Here is a 16,317-nt window from a genome sequence, read left to right on the forward strand (position 1 = left end):
CCACGTCGTCGACACTTGACGTACGAGTTTAGAGGGAGAAACGTGGTTCATTGCAGTGTATTTGCTTTGGAAATGAAATTATTAAAGAGAGTCGTAGAGGCGTTGTGACGTTGCGAGACCGCGAAAGGAGCCGATCTGGAGCTGCAGAGGCCTCAGCACTATCACATGGCCCAAACTGAGAAGCCGACGACAACTGGAACTATCCGTTTATGCATTTTCTCAGATATATTCGAAGGGACACGTAACTGACTGAAATGCGATGATTATGAACAGAACAATTACAATTTGATAAGATAGCGAATGAATGTTTCGGACACGAGGGTGGTCTTTTGTCTTTTACTATCAAAATGGAACGGTGAAACTGTAGTAGTAAGATTGAAGTAACGAACATTATGTATCCAAGTACAAGATGACATAAAGTAGCTGGCACCTGACGTTTAAGGTATAATATTGCTCCAGGCACTTGTCATATTATTCCTCTAATCAACCAGTTAATTACATAATGACACTCAAATACAATTCTGGTATGATGTAATCTGTTCAACGAAGAGCTTAACTGTCAAATTAATGCAATAGTCAAGATTTTAATAAGTGAGATATTTTTTGTCAGTTCATGTTCTCAGTGAAATTATATTCAATACACGTACTTCATTTCTCAGCTCAGAAATTTCTGTGAAATTTGCTAACTTTTTTTAAAACTAAATGTAAAAATCATTGTAATATACTGATGGGTTAAGTGGGCGGGGGGGGGGGGGGGGGGACTATAGCATTATCAAGTTATTTGTATAAATATGAAATTGGGATTTTCTTAAACTACGTACTTGATATTTTCGCAAAATGCTATTTGTTGACTCATTTATGCAGAAAGTGTGACAATTTGTTTTGGGTTCTAGCATAGAACTGTCATTTCTCATACTCGCTTAATATCATAAGTCATTCGTAGAGTGTAAAAATAAGCATCTATCGTGAACACGCCAGTCAAAATATGGCTGTAAAAACGTAAATTCCAAAGGATTGTCTGGATAAAACATCATTTGTTATCTAGTTACTTTTGTTATATACGATGCATATAAATGTTATAACATTGTAATTCAGATCAATGCTTTAAGTCAGTTAGTGCAATAATCTATTCAGACGTCTGCTTTACGACTTCTTATTCTAATACTGAATAAATTGTTAAGTATAATCCAGAGGGATTATCAGTTTCGTTTAGAAATTAGAACCAAGTGGTATACCGAAGATGAGGCAATTCACCTTTCGTTTTAAATAGAAGTTGGTCCAGTTTCATCCAGTAAGTAATAGGTGAGTTCCAATGTTACTTTCTACATCATGGATTATTTTCTTATTTGCTATTTTTACATCACTAATTCCCGAAATTTTGCAACTAATGAAAGTCAAAATCTCGAGTGAATGATGTAAAAAATACACAGTAGGAAGACGAAGTTCAGAGTGGTACATCGCTTTAATTTAGGTTTTAACATTTAGTTTCAAATCCGTCTATTGCAGGCGCGTTCCTTTAGTCTACCTCTGCGACCCCGCCTGCAAGGACCGAGCTATGCATTCCCGCTATGCAGTACTGAAAGGCGGGTTGCCAATACCGAGTACGGCAGGCGCTACCATTAATCAGAGCGGCGTGGCTTCCGTCGCATGGCAGGCACCGAACATTCCAGAGGCAGGCGCCGAAGCGGGCCTTTCGCTCGCTGTCAGCACATTAATTCTCCGACTGGAGAAAAAGAATTTTCAGTTCCCGTTTTCTCTCTCACCACGCAACAGGAGTGTCTATACAAGCGGAAAGAACGACAGAGGAATACCCGGTTCGCCAGTCAAGCAAGGAACACTAAGAGTACTGATTAAAATTTAAAGAAAAAGTAAGTTAAAAACCAGCGCAACACTCCAGCTATCATATGTTCAGTTTCATGATGAAGTAAGTCAATCTGCAGTGGCTCCAGGAACCATCTCACTGTTTCATATCTGTACTTCTTTGCAGTCTGATGCCAACGTATACGATCAGCTACGAGACACCAGCAGCAGCACCAGCATCACGGCTCCTTCTTTTAGGCTATTACGGCTCCTTGTTTGTCCTGGCATCTTTTCCAGGGACATATCTGCCCTCGCCGACTCATCTTTTTTGGCTAGCCTAGATCCAGGCATGCTTTGTGGCCAGTTGCAGTATTTCATTACGTCAGTGATGCTTTGAGCTCCCAGCTCTTCTAGCTTGTCTTCACACCTTTCGATGTCAAGCACTGAACATTTTTGGTCGTCTCTGTTCATTTCACTGCAGTAAATTTTAGACTAGTAGAAATTACTTCAGTAACAAACTTATAACCAAAATTGTTGACAGTGTGGTGGACAATGTGAAGGAATTCTACTACCTTGGTAAAAATAACGTGTGACGCACGAAGTACAGGAGAAAAAAGAACATTCCTTGTCAACATAAATTTGCTAATATCAAATGTAAGTGTTAATTTGAGAAGAAAATTTCTCAGAATAGAGTGGCAGTGTGTAATAACGACTCTGGGAACACCAGGAAAGAAGCGTATCGAAGTCTTTGAGATGTGGCTGTATAGAGGAATGTTGAAAAAAGAACGATAAGATTAGAAGTGATGTAGCCCTCAGCAGAATCGACAGAGAAATGTGCTTGTTCTACAAGTTAACTATAAGAAAGCATCACAGTGATACGAAATGAGCTGAGCGACATTGGAATAGCTTCCGTGGAACTACAGGGAAACATAGAAGGAAAAAATATAATTGAGGACATAGTGCATCTCTGGCATGGAGATATTACTACAGGATATGCAATCGAGGCGGTTCTCATCAAACCATTAAGATGATGATGATTTAAAAGAAGTTAAGTCCTATTTATTGCCATACAGCGTTAATCACACCCCGGCTACCCTTCATACCTTAACATTTCGCATTTCGTTCCTTACACCTGATTTTCCTAGGTGCAGGACTTTTGATCCGTGCGAAAAGAAGAGGGTGTTTTGTATCGGCAGGTATGCAAAACTTACCTATGTTGCGCATTTGTGTTTTCCTAGAAAAATAAACGGCAAGCGGTAACTATTCAATCCACGCCTGCTATCTGGGGAAGTGCTGTTGCTTTAAAGAAAGTGTTACTTACTGTACAGTATTTATGGATTGCGTGAGTGAAAAGAAAAGGAATCTCCTGGGTTTGCTGTTAGCTAATCATACAACGGACGGTGAAAAAGAGGGCTATTTGCTCCCGACATACGCCAAGCGCAGAAAAATAGTCGACAGTAAGTTTTTGATAGTGTGTCGACTAATAGCTCATCTTCCTCGCCACTGAAACGCACTTGTAGCTTTTTAGCACAAGCTAAATGACGTAAAACGCTTCACTGCACATCTGAAGGGACTTTCACATTCGTCCCACGAGAGCAGTGAACGATGTTTCACCACTAGGTCTAGCGAACAACATGTGTTGCGAAAAAACTCCCGGCATGAATACATGTCGCCTTTTGATGGACGTAGTGGAAGTCCGTCCTCTACGGTGTGACCAGATGAGAGGAAGAGCAGATGTTAGCAAGACAAACGAGAAACTAAAACACCCAGTAAAGATGGTTTTAATATGAAATGCGAAACGAATCAACACACCCGTAAATAATCCTTATACTGCGTCAAGAAGAAGACGTTGTCAAGTTGGGAAAAAAAACGAATAAACGCGAGTAGGACTGGCGCTGTCAGGGTTCTTTATGAACGTGATTATTTATATACATCCCCATAATAATAATAATAATTTGGTGTGGTTCAATGGCCTAGTGCAAGTGTCCTTGGCACTTCTATGTCCTTAAGCCACGCCAATTACCCAACTGTGGAAAGGGGACCTACCGTTTGCGATGAAATCCGAACCACGTGTCGTTTCTGGCGACTCTTCAAATCGTTTAGAGATGAAGGCTAAGTGCAAACGAAAACTGAAAAATCGGTGTCCCGACCGAGATTTGATTCCACGACTTCTCACCTCCCAAACACGCGGTTTACCGTTAGAACACCAGTACCGACATTTATAGAGATAGTCGATTGAGTTCGCGAGCATCAAAATACGAGTATGTGATATCAAAATATGCGACACATAAGGGCGTATCTTTTGACTGTACTCAGTTAGAAGCTTAAATGTTTCAAGCCGCCAAGGAACCGTACAGCTTAGACTTTGACATAAATCTTAACTTCATACCTCCACCCGTTCCTGAGAAAAAGATGTCTTAACAGCTACACACGCAGACAGATTGGCAACAAATGGAAAAAAAATATTTTAATGTAATATACACTGTAATATAAAAAACATGGCACCAAGAAAGAATTATACCAATGGGACGAAAATTGGTAGATGTGACGAACATGTACAGAGAAACAAATGATTACAGTTGCATAAAAATTGGATGATTTATTCAAGAGAAAGAGCTTCACAAATTGAGCGAATCAATAACGCGTTAGTCCACCTCTAGTTCTTAAGCAAGCAGTTAGCCGACTTAGAAGTGACTGATAAGAGTTATTGGATGTCCTCCAAGGTATATCACGCAAAATTATGTCCAATTGGCGTGTTACATCGCTAAAATCCCGAGATAGCTGTAGTTGGAGGGCCCTGCCAACAATGCTCCAAACGTTTTCAACTGTGGACAGATCCGGCGAACTCTTTGGCCAAAGTAGGCCACGGCAAGCACGAAGACAAGCAGTAGAAACTCTCGCCGTGTGCGGGTGGGTGTTATCTTGTTGAAATGTAGGAACTGGATGGCTTGCCATGAAGGGCAACAAAACGGGACATAGAATATCGTCGTCGTACCGCTGTGCTGTAAGGGTGGTGCGGATGACAACCAAAGGGGTCCTGCTTTGAAAAGAAATGGCATCACAGACCATCACTCCTGGTTGTCGCACCGTATAGCGGCGATAGTCAGCTTGGCATCCCACCGCTGTCTGGTGTGTCTCCGGACATGTCTTCGCTACTCATCGGGACTTAATGCGAAGCGAGACTCATTACTGAAGACAATTCCAGGCCGAAGACGTGTCTAGAGACGCCCCGGACAGTGGTAGGATACCAACCTGGCTGTCTCCGTGCTTGCCATAGCCTACATCGGCCAGTAAGGTCGCCGAATCTCCCCCAATTGAAATGTTTGGAGAACTGTTGGCAGGGCCCTCCAATAGCTCGGGATTTGACGATCCATCGCCCCAGTTGGACGTAATTTATCACAATCTTCCTCAAGAGGACATCCAACAAATCTATCAATCAGTGCCAGGCTCAATAAATGCTTGCATAAGGATCACAAGTGGACCAACGCGTCGCTGGCTTGCACAATTTGTGAAGCTCTTTCTCCTGAATAAGTCATCCAATATTTCTTAAATTGTTATAATTTGTTTTTGCTTTACATGTACATCACATCTACCAACTGTCGTTCCATTCGGATAATTCCTACGAGATGCGTCTTATTTTTGTCCCGAGAGTGTAATTACAAGTCAACAATTTTCAGATTCTTTCCTTTGTTTGCACTTTGAAATCTTGTTCCTTTTCGAACTTCATGATTCAGGGTCAATACCCTGCAGGTTTTCACGAGTGAGTTTGGGAATATCGAAATATGTAATAAACGGCCGTATCTTTTTATTTAATTGACTTAAAATGTTAAATTTTTCACACCGAAATGTGTGACATGAATTTCAACTTGATACCTCTACCCGTTCCTGAGAAAAACTGGTCTTAACTGGTCGGACAGGTAAACAGAGAGCAAAGTGATCATCTAAGCGTTCCTTATTCACCGATTGAGGCAAGAAATGCTAAAAAACGAATACAAAAGTGAAGTACAGACGTACAGACTACGCAGTTTGTGAGAGCGTGGTACATATCTTGTGTGTTTGTGTGTGTGTGGGTTTGTGTGTGTTTCCGTGGTGGCCGACGAAGCAGCTGGTGTACCGCGCGCAGCATCCCAGAGACAGCAGCGGGAATAACACAAGCCTGGTACTGGCAACGTATGCGCATGCGCAGTGTGACGCTGCGCGCCGCCAGCAGTAGCAGCTGTGCTCACCTTGAACGGCTTCATTATTCTGCGCAGCTCCCCGCTCTCGTTCAGCCTCTCGATCGTCTCGGCGTCCTGCAACAAGACAGCGCGGAGTGAGTAGAAGTAGGCGCAGGGCGGGAGACTATTACCTTGCAAAACAACGCGCGTGGGCACTGGTGAACCAATTCCCGAGTTCTAAAGCATAACAATAACGATCATCATCACCAGAACAGCAAACTTGCAAAATAAGGAATTACAGCGTTAGACAAGGTCTGTCACCATTCTTACACATCCTATACTTATACGATCGGCTTGAAGCAACGAAAATCAACAAGCACAGAAGTACTAAAATAATAGAGCAATAAATCTTTTAGGACATTATTCTTTGACGATGACTCGGCTGTTATGGCCTCTTGTGAAAATGACTTACCGAATGCGGAACATATGTTGTTGCTCTACAGGTATTCTACATCTAAATCTACATCTACGTCTACATCCATACTCCGCAAGCCATACCTTGAGTACCTCTATCGTTCTCCCTTCTATTCCAGTCTCGTATTGTTCGTGGAAAGAAGGATTGTCGGTATGCCTCTGTTTGGGCTCTAATCTCTCTGATTTTATCTTCATGGTCTCTTCGCGAGATATACGTAGGAGGGAGCAATATACTGCTTGACTCCTCGGTGAAGGTATGTTCTCGAAACTTCAATAAAAGCCCGTACCGAGCTACTGAGCGTCTCTCCTGCAGAGTCTTCCACTGGAGTTTATCTATCATCACCGTAACGCTTTCGCGATTACTAAATGATCCTGTAACGAAGCGCGCTGCTCTCCGTTGGATCTTATCTATCTCTTCTATTAACCCTATCTGGTACGGATCCCACACTGCTGAGCAGTATTCAAGCAGTGGGCGAACAAGCGTACTGTAACCTACTTCCTTTGGTTTCGGATTGCATTTCCTTAGGATTCTTCCAATGAATCTCAGTCTGGCATCTGCTTTACCGACGATCAACTTTATATGATCATTCCATTTTAAATCACTCCTCTACACTGAGATTCAATCGCCATTCCCTGTACCATGCGTCAATTCGCTGCAGATCCTCCTGCATTTCAGTACAATTTTCCATTCCTCTCGATATACCACAGCATCATCCGCAAAAAGCCTCAGTGAACTTCCGATGTCATCCACAAGGTCATTTATGTATATTGTGAATAGCAACGGTCCTATGACACTCCCCTGTGGCACACCTGAAATCACTCTTACTTCGAAGACTTCTCTCCATTGAGAATGACATGTTATCTAGGAACTTCTAATAATTTCCGGGTATGCAGCCGGATCCCGTCGACATTCTGCCACGATATTTCGGCCCAGAGACGTCCGGCCATCATCAGGTGAGTACACAACTACTGAAGAGCCCAGGTGCAGTCGCGGTATTTATGCCGAATCTCGCGCCCGAGTTGTACGTGCTGCCCTCGGTGGTGGAAATAAAGGTTCATCTAGTCATTGAGTATCGAATGACACTGTCGATTCCGCTGTGATTGTATAATTTTAATAACAGGATTCCAATTTTTATCCAGCTGAAAGCCGTTGTCACGATTTATAAGATTATTGGCAAGACGTATTTCCAATGTTTCATAATAAAATATGTTTAGTTCTTTGTTAAATAGTTTTTATCCCTCATTTTTTAATTTTTTCCACTTCGTGAACATTGAATTGTCTAAAGTACTTAATTACTGGTTTCTACACATTTCTGTCCATTTATACTCAGCTTACAAAAATGGAATACTTTAGCCTGGCCACTTAGCCTGGCTTCCACCTATTGCTGAAGCTAATTTGTGTAGAAATATGGAACATTTTTCACGCTCACCCATTATGACATTTTTGTTGGAGAATGAAATTCTACTCTATCTGCCGTCAGGAGTGGCCGAGCGGTTCTAGGCGCTTCTGTCTGTAACCGCGCGACCGCTACGGTCGCAGGTTCGAATCCTGCCTCGGGCAAGGATGTGTGTGATGTCCTTAGGTTAGTTAGGTCTAAGCAGTTCTAAGTTCTAGGGGACTGATGACCTCAGATGTTAAGTTCCATAGTGCTCAGAGCCATTTGAACCATTTTTGAACCATTTTTTGAATCTCCTCTATCAAAAACAATATGGATTCCATAAACCTGGGAAACATGGCCCGCTCTGTTCGTCCGTGAGATCCACAGGCCCATGGAGAACTGCATTCAGCTTGACGCCACGTTCCTGATTTCCGAAAGATATTCCATACAGTTCCGTATAGCCGTGTAAAAATTTGAGCTTACCGGTTATCGGGACACTTTGGGAATGATTCAGGTATTCCTTGCAGAGAATACTCAACACGTCATTCTTAACAGGATGAAGTCGACGGATATTAAGCTAATTTCTGAGGTATCCCAACGGAATGCTGTAAGTCCATTACTTTTACATTAGGTGTGCCATGAGAAGGAGACAACAGTTATGTGTAAAAAAAATTAATAAGAGTATTATAATTACACTTCAAGTGGAACAGTGCAACTGTACACAACAGCCATTATCTCTGAAAGAGCGAGATGAATGCTTAGGAAGGGAGTGGATGCTGACGTACCCAGGTTTCAACTGTGCCCTCCATTTCCTTGTCACAGTTGAATCTCTGGCCTTTCAGAGTTTGTTTTAAGGGGCCCAAGACGCGCAAGTCACATGGGGAGATATCGGGTCTGCAAGGACAGTGTTCTAGGACCTCCCATCGAAATGTTTGAAGTTTTATGATAGTAATGTATGGTCAAACTTTGCGCAAACATTCTTCACACAGAGTAAGTAAATGTGTGTCATAGACAGGGGTCTGGAAACTGCATCCCCATGTTGGATATCATTTTTTACTTCTGTTTATAACCACATTAATCATGAGAAACACTTAGCAACCAAACCTACAAGCATTACATGAAACGTTATCTTACATGTAATGTTCAAAATACACTCCTAGTTACGTATGGTTAGAATGTACAGTAAGTTGTCAAAACTCCCATGACAGGTAGGTAGGTAGGGGTGCACCAGTCCCTTGCGCTCCACGTTCTCCGGTCCTAAGACCACTAGACTTTTATTTGTGCGGGTATTTGAAAGCTCTTGTGTACGGAACCCCGGTACAAGGTGTACAGTCTTCGTGTTCCTATTGTGAACGCCGTGAAACAATACGCAGTTCACATCAGCCCAACAGGGATTGATGGTTGTATCCTCGCTAAGGGAGCGAATTTTGAACATTTCATGTACAAAACTGATTTATGATCTGGTGATACGTACTTTACCTGTTTGTTTACCATCATTAATGTGATTATGAAGGGAAATAGAAACTGAGCTCTACCATAAAAATACAGCGATTCCAAACCCAATGTCGACGCAATACATTTTCTTCATCTACGTGTAAGGTATTTTCCCTGAACTGTAGGCCAAACATTTCGTCGCATCCTCTATATCGTCATTACAATATCGGTGCTTGATTATCGATGTATGAACGTCTATATTTCTTGTTCATAATATCGACATTTTCGAAATGTTATGGTTGGTTCGTTGATTTTTGGGGAAGGGACCAAAAAGTGAGGTCATATGTCCCATCGGATTAAGGAACGTTGGGGAAGGAAGTCAGCTGTGGCCTTTCAAAGAACCATCACGGCATTTGCATGGAGCGATTTAGGGAAATCACAGAAAATCTAAATAAGGATTGGCGGATGCGGGTTTGAACCGTCGTTCACCTGACTGCGAGTCCAGTGTACTAACCACTGCACCACCTCGCTCGGTGATGTTTTATGCATCATTACGATCTCTATATCCACTCGCCCGGCAGCCGTGAGTGTTAATGCGCCGTTTCCGGGGCGGGAAGTTGCGCCGGACCCTGACTGAATCCGCCTGGTGAATTAACGACGAGGGGAGGTGTGCCAGAAAACGTGGATATGGTTTTTAGGCGGTTTCCCACATCCCACTAGTGAATACCGGGTTGTTACCTAAGTAACACCTCAGTACACTATTCGCAAACATTTCGGAAACTTTCGCTCGTTTCCGCCTGAATAACACTATTCGCACGCAGTTCGGATACACATACTCCGTCCTGGGGGGTAACGGGGTCGTGACAGGTTGTGCATGCGGAAACAACATAACCTCATCAAGTCCGTTAATAACCGTGCCTACAATGCACCGATGCGGGGCAAAGGCAAAAGCAAAGGAAGAAGTTACCAGCTCCAGATCTGATCCGAGCTTTACAATTGACTGAGATCTCTAATCTCACGCCCTCTACGCTAGGAGAGGGAGTGGAAGCGATCAAAAGATAAAACACAAGGGCCAAGGCCCGTCGCTCTGCAGGTAGAATGGCCCCGCCACCGTGTCTGCCTGTCTGTTGTGTGTTGCTGCGGTTTGGCGAGGCCGACGCTGCGTGCGGCCGTCCGGAACGGCCCCAGAGCAGCCAGGCCCCGTTAGGACACACGGAGACACCGCCCTCTGCTCCAAGGACTCCAGCAGGCTCGTGGTCTGCGTCTAATTCTACAGCCTGTGGCTCGGCAGAGTGTCATTGAAGTAATTGAGATGAGCGGCGCCCAGGAGAAACGAAACATGGAGAACACATAGCCCAGAGTCTTTATTTCATGTAACAATAAAGCTATTCCTTATTCATTGTTTAATTTCGATCAATATAAAGCTGTACCGAACAAAACAACAAATACAACATATACTCTTTACATTCTCGTTACCTTGTCTCACTTGGCGTGACGAGAACGGCTTCATCTAGTTACCAAAAACAAGAAACAAGTGTCTCCGTCAAGTTAAAATCTTCTAGGTTATTAGGCCGTGTCATTTTTCTTCTAAAATGTTCGACGTTTCGACCCCTCTGCTGGGATCTTCCTCATGATCTTTTGCTGTCCACTACTAGCAGTAGTGGACACCAAACGATCCTGAGGAAGATCCCAGCAGAGGGGTCGGAACGTCGAACATGTTAGAAGAAAAATGACACGGCCTAATAACCCAGAAGATTTTAACTTCAGGGACAACGGCCACGAAAGCCTGCAGACTTACATAAGTGTCTCCGTATCTGCAACAGCCAATTCTTATAAAACTGTGGTTGTGTATCATTCGGTAGCCCGCATCTCGTGGTCGTGCGGTAGCGTTCTCGCTTCCCACGCCCGGGTTCCCGGGTTCGATTCCCGGCGGGGTCAGGGATTTTCTCTGCCTCGTGATGGCTGGGTGTTGTGTGCTGTCCTTAGGTTAGTTAGGTTTAAGTAGTTCTAAGTTCTAGGGGACTGATGACCATAGATGTTAAGTCCCATAGTGCTCAGAGCCATATCATTCGGTAGAATCTTTTCGTCATTTCCTTTGACACATGGCCACCACCTTCCCATTGTTCAAGTCCTCCATTCCTTCCGTCTTTCATTATCATCTTTTTCTCCTTCTACCTCTTCTTGGTCTTCTTTCTTCTCCTGACTCCTCTCATCGTATGAAAAGCCTACTTCCACTCCATATTTCCTTTTTCTTTTGCGCCTCCTTACGGTCTTTTTTTCCTGTCAGAAAATGCGCCTCCACGGAAACGACGCGCAGGGCACGCGCCCCAGGTTTTATATTCTAATTACGCCCCTATGAAGGATTCTTTTTATTGTATCATTTGTTAAGACTTCTTCCTGTTTCACTCGCAGATAGGGCGTTGGGAGAAAAACTGCTTGTATACGTTGTATGAAGTGCTTTAACTACACAAAATAAGCTGTAGATGATGCAGCGTTACAGTTCACTGGTGGTATACTAGGGAAGTGCAGTTTGTCTTCAGGGTGATTTTGCTAAATGGGGACACCCTGCAGGAAATGATCCCTGAGATGATACGCAGGAGAAAGGGTCCTATGGACCTCTGGCCGGAAATGCGTTGCAAAAGAGTCACACCCACTTGAAGGTAGGGATGAAAAATCTTTGATAGTGTATGTTTCAGTGATCGAAAGCATCAGGCAAGAAGGAATGTTTTATCTGTACTAGTGTTTTAGCTCCACTCTCAAAAGTGCAGTGAACAACGGCACATTCATGTACTAGCACCACCAAAGGCACGTTTTTCAGCAAGAAAGGTAGAGTCACGCGCATGAAGTGCGGATATGCCTCTCCTGCGAGCGGTTGTGGAAGGGTGACTGGTCCCTCGAGGCTGTCGCCAATAATGCCCCACTCACACACTAAGACTGAACAGGTGTTGATGCTTCGCTGCCATGATACTGTGGGGATTCTCTGTAGGACGCAAATGGGTGTTACGAAGCTTGACAATACCAGCCCTCCTAAGGGCAGCCTCAACTGTGAATACGGCGGATGACAGAGTTATCAGCACCTTATAGACCTGTGCGACGAATCAGAGACAAAACTGTCGTCGTAGAGGCAAGTCCGTTGGCAACAAGGCGTCCAAGCATTGTAAGTGATACGGATAATGGCAGGAGTCACAATGTTCTACAGAGTTGTTTACACCATCATCCTGGCGGGCACTGGTGCTGATACTTGGGTCACTGTAAGAGATTTATTATCTTTATCTTCATGTGGTTGTACCTCCCTTGGAACACATTTTCGGCTATAAGTTCTTATTACGTTTCTTGTGCCTTATCCTCTCAGGCACAAGTTTCCTGCAATTTGTATCTCATTTACCAAAATCGCCGTGTGTAAAAAATATTAGATACAAAACACTCTAGAGTTTCATACTGGAATAACACTCTATTGTGTGGGTCTTATAGCAGACAGGACCAGTAAGAGGTATCCAGCGTACAAAAAGAAGGGCGGTGCGAATCGTCGTAGGTTTCTTTGACTAACGAGATAGTATAACAGAAATGTTCAAAAAAATAGGGTACTCTAAGTAAGACGGTGTACATTTCTCGAGAACCTCCTTACGAACCTTTGAGATCATTCCTCACGAAAGAAAGTACGAATACCCTGTCTTATGTATTTATGCCGTGGAGATGGAGCAGAAAGAAAGAAAGGTTTGGAATGTAGCAGTTGATACGGAAAGGAGCCATTCTTTCCACGCTCCATCCTTGATTAGATTGGGAAAATCCTTCTACATCTCCATCTACAAACATGCTCCGTAAGCCACCGTACGGTGGTCGCTGTACCCGTACTTGTCCTTTCCACTCCTGTTCCACTCTCGAACATTGCGAAGGAAAAAGGACTGTCTATAGACCTCCATATCAGCCCTAATTTTGTGACACCCCAATTGTAGAACACATAATGAACACCCTTTTGTTGGAAAAGAAATAGAAAAATCAGTCATCCTGAAAGTGATGACAGCCACTGACGACAAAATTTACGCTGTTGACAGTTTGATTAACAAGAATGTTGTGTAAATACTAATTCTTATCATAAAGAAAAGACTGAACGAAAGAATACCATATGATACGAAAGAGAATCTTTAAAGAAAGAATTCAAAAAGTTATTATTTACGGAAGTTAAAGCCCAGATCATAAATTGAGCAAAGATAACGTTTATCCTAGAAGAGAGTTGCAGCCGCATCGAGCTGTAAGTTCGCTGTGACTGCAATATAACTCGTCAATGGAGATATTAACTTCACTTCACTCTTGTACTCTTGCAATAGTAGTACACATGTTAAGCGCTACTAGACTGTTTTAAAACCGATCTGAAGTTTAAAACTTTTACGGCTGGAAGTATTAGTCAGAAGTCGGACTGAATTAAAATCATCTTTACGGTTTAGACAGATAACGGGATATGATATATGTGACAGAAAAATAACTCGTGTGATTGCTGATTTGTGATGGGACTTAGCCTCCGTGATACTTAATAGTCACGAACATCAAAGGACACAGAAAGAGACTGACCGCCGACATAAACTCAATTATTAGACTTCAGTAGGCAACAGATAAACGCAATCACGAAGAACTCACAATTGCGCCGTGTTGTCAGAAGCTATCGTCAAAGTCAGAATTGCTGAAGCTAACAGACGCAAATCCCTGAATGAAAAATCGGTGTGTGTGTTCAGTGTAGGGAAAAATAATTACGAAGAACAATAAACTTTAATTGAACTTTAATTCTTCGTGTTGCATACATCATTTAATGGACATTAAAAGAGAATTTGTGGAATTAACTGATTCTTCGGATAACATAAAAGTGAAAAGTGATTTAGTCACAATTTAACTGTAAACAGTAATAAGTTTACACCGAAATACGACGCATTCTGAACATTGCTCAAGGGTATGTTATCTCTGGAATTACGTCGTGTAGTTGTTGAATACGCGACGTAGCGGCGCCTCGACTACGGAATAATAATTAACAACTCAATAACCTCGCAAAAATCATGATGTGACATCGGCTTGGGTGATGTTCAACGTCTGAATACCCACTCTCAAACCGGTCATAATAACTACAGTCAGTAAGTTCGTGTAAACTGAAAAGTCTGACGCGAACACCCAAAGGACTTTTGGTTATCATTTCAGATCAAGGGAGTCATCGCGTTATCGAGTTGTGCAGTCGTTACGTTTATAAGTGGAGAAGATCGATAGACATCGAACACCATTGCTTTAATTACAAGCAAGGGCGGCGCCCACACTCCGGCGTGCTGCTCCATCGAGACGTTGATATCAGTTTTGAGAGACAGTATCTGAAAAATAGCCAAACCGTGTGAGGAGTTTGTTTTTATAACAGTTACAGATTGGCGTTGTCGTGATCGATGGTCGCCGTTCCACGTCATCTCGACTGGGACAACCATCACCATCGAGCCGAGACAAAACGAGACGTCACAACTTCTTTTGTCTTAACTTAGCAGTCCTTACACGAAATATGATGGCAGCAGTAGAATCGTTCAGTAGTCAGCCGATTCTCTAATTTTTTTTTCACTAATGTTCGTCGAATAGAGCTCCGACTTCCCTCCAGAGATTCCCATTTAAGTTTATGAAACATCCCCACAATACTTGCATGTTGTTCGAACCTACCGGTTCAGCCAGCCTCGGAACTGCTTCGATGTCTTCCTTTAATCTGACCTGGTGTGCGGATTCCAGACGCTCGAGCAGTACTCACGAATAGGTCGCACTAGTGACACCACACTTCCCTAAAAGTCTCCCAATAAACCAATGTCGACTATTCACCTTCCCTACTACAGTCCTTAAATGCTCGTTCCATTTCATAGCGCTTTGCATTGTTAAGTCCAGATATTTAAACTACCTGACTGTGTCAAGTAGCACACCACTAATGATGTATTCGAACATTACAGATTTATATTTCCTACTCACCTGCACTAACCTACATTTTTCTACATTTAGAGCTAGCTGCTATTCATCACAGCAACTAGAAATTTTGTTTAAGTTGTCTTGCATCCTCCTACAATCCTCAACGATACCTTACCGTACACCACAGCTTCATCAGCAAACAACCGCAGAAAGCTGCACCCCCGCCCTCTGTCCACCACATCATTTATGTATATAGATAATAACAGAGGTCCTATCACACTTCCCTGAGGCACTCCTGACGGTACACTCGCCTCTGATGAACACTCGCCGTCGATGGCAAAGTACTGGTCTGTACTTGAGAAGTCTTCGAGCAATTTTCATATCTGGAAACCTACGCCATATGCTCTTAGCTTCGTTAACATTATGCAGTGGGGCACCGTGCCTAAGCCTTTTCGCAAATCAAGGAAAACGGAATCTACCAACGTCTTTCATCTTTAGGTCGCAGGATAGACGGTAAATCATCGAGTAGAACAGAAGTGATATCTGGCGTTCCGCAAGGTAGTGTCATAGGCCCTCTGCTGTTCCTGATTATAAATGATCTAGGTGATAATCTGAGCAGCCCCCTTAGATTGTACGCAGATGACGCTGTAATTTACCGTCTAGTAAAATCATCAGACGATCAATTCCAATTACAAAGTGATCTAGACAGAATTTCTATGTGGCGCGAAAAGTGGCAATTGGCACTAAGCGAAGAAAAGGGCGATGTCATCCACATGGGTAGTAAAAGATATCCGATAAATTTTGGGTATACGATAAAACGCACAAATCTAATGGCTGTCAATTCGACTAAATACCTAGGAATTACAATTACGAGCAACTTAAATTGGAAAGACCACATAGATAACATTGTGGGGAAGGAGAAAGAAAGACTGCGCATTGTTGGCAGAACACTTAGAAGATGCGACAAACCCACTAAAGATACAGCCTACATTACATTTGTCCGTCCTCTGCTTGAATATTGCTGCGCGGTGTGGGATCCTTACCAGGTAGGATTGACGGAGGACATCGAAAATGTGCAAAGAAGGGCAGCCCGTTTCGTGTTATCGAGCAATAGGGGTGAGAGTGTGACTGATATGATACGCGATTAGGGGTGGCAGTCACTG

General features: G+C 43.0%; 1 protein-coding gene across 1 annotated transcript in view; it reads right to left on the reverse strand.

Moving 5' to 3' along the window:
• LOC126094454 (mucin-5AC-like) overlaps positions 1-16,317 on the reverse strand; it is a 576,727-nt gene that overhangs the window by 15,842 nt on the left and 544,568 nt on the right. The window contains exon 3 of the mRNA XM_049908831.1: positions 6,027-6,092. Coding sequence (XP_049764788.1) covers positions 6,027-6,092 — 66 coding nt within the window. The remainder of the gene's footprint in view (positions 1-6,026; positions 6,093-16,317) is intronic.

This window comes from Schistocerca cancellata, chromosome 8 (assembly GCF_023864275.1).
Source record: "Schistocerca cancellata isolate TAMUIC-IGC-003103 chromosome 8, iqSchCanc2.1, whole genome shotgun sequence".
NCBI classification, from domain to species: domain Eukaryota; kingdom Metazoa; phylum Arthropoda; class Insecta; order Orthoptera; family Acrididae; genus Schistocerca; species Schistocerca cancellata.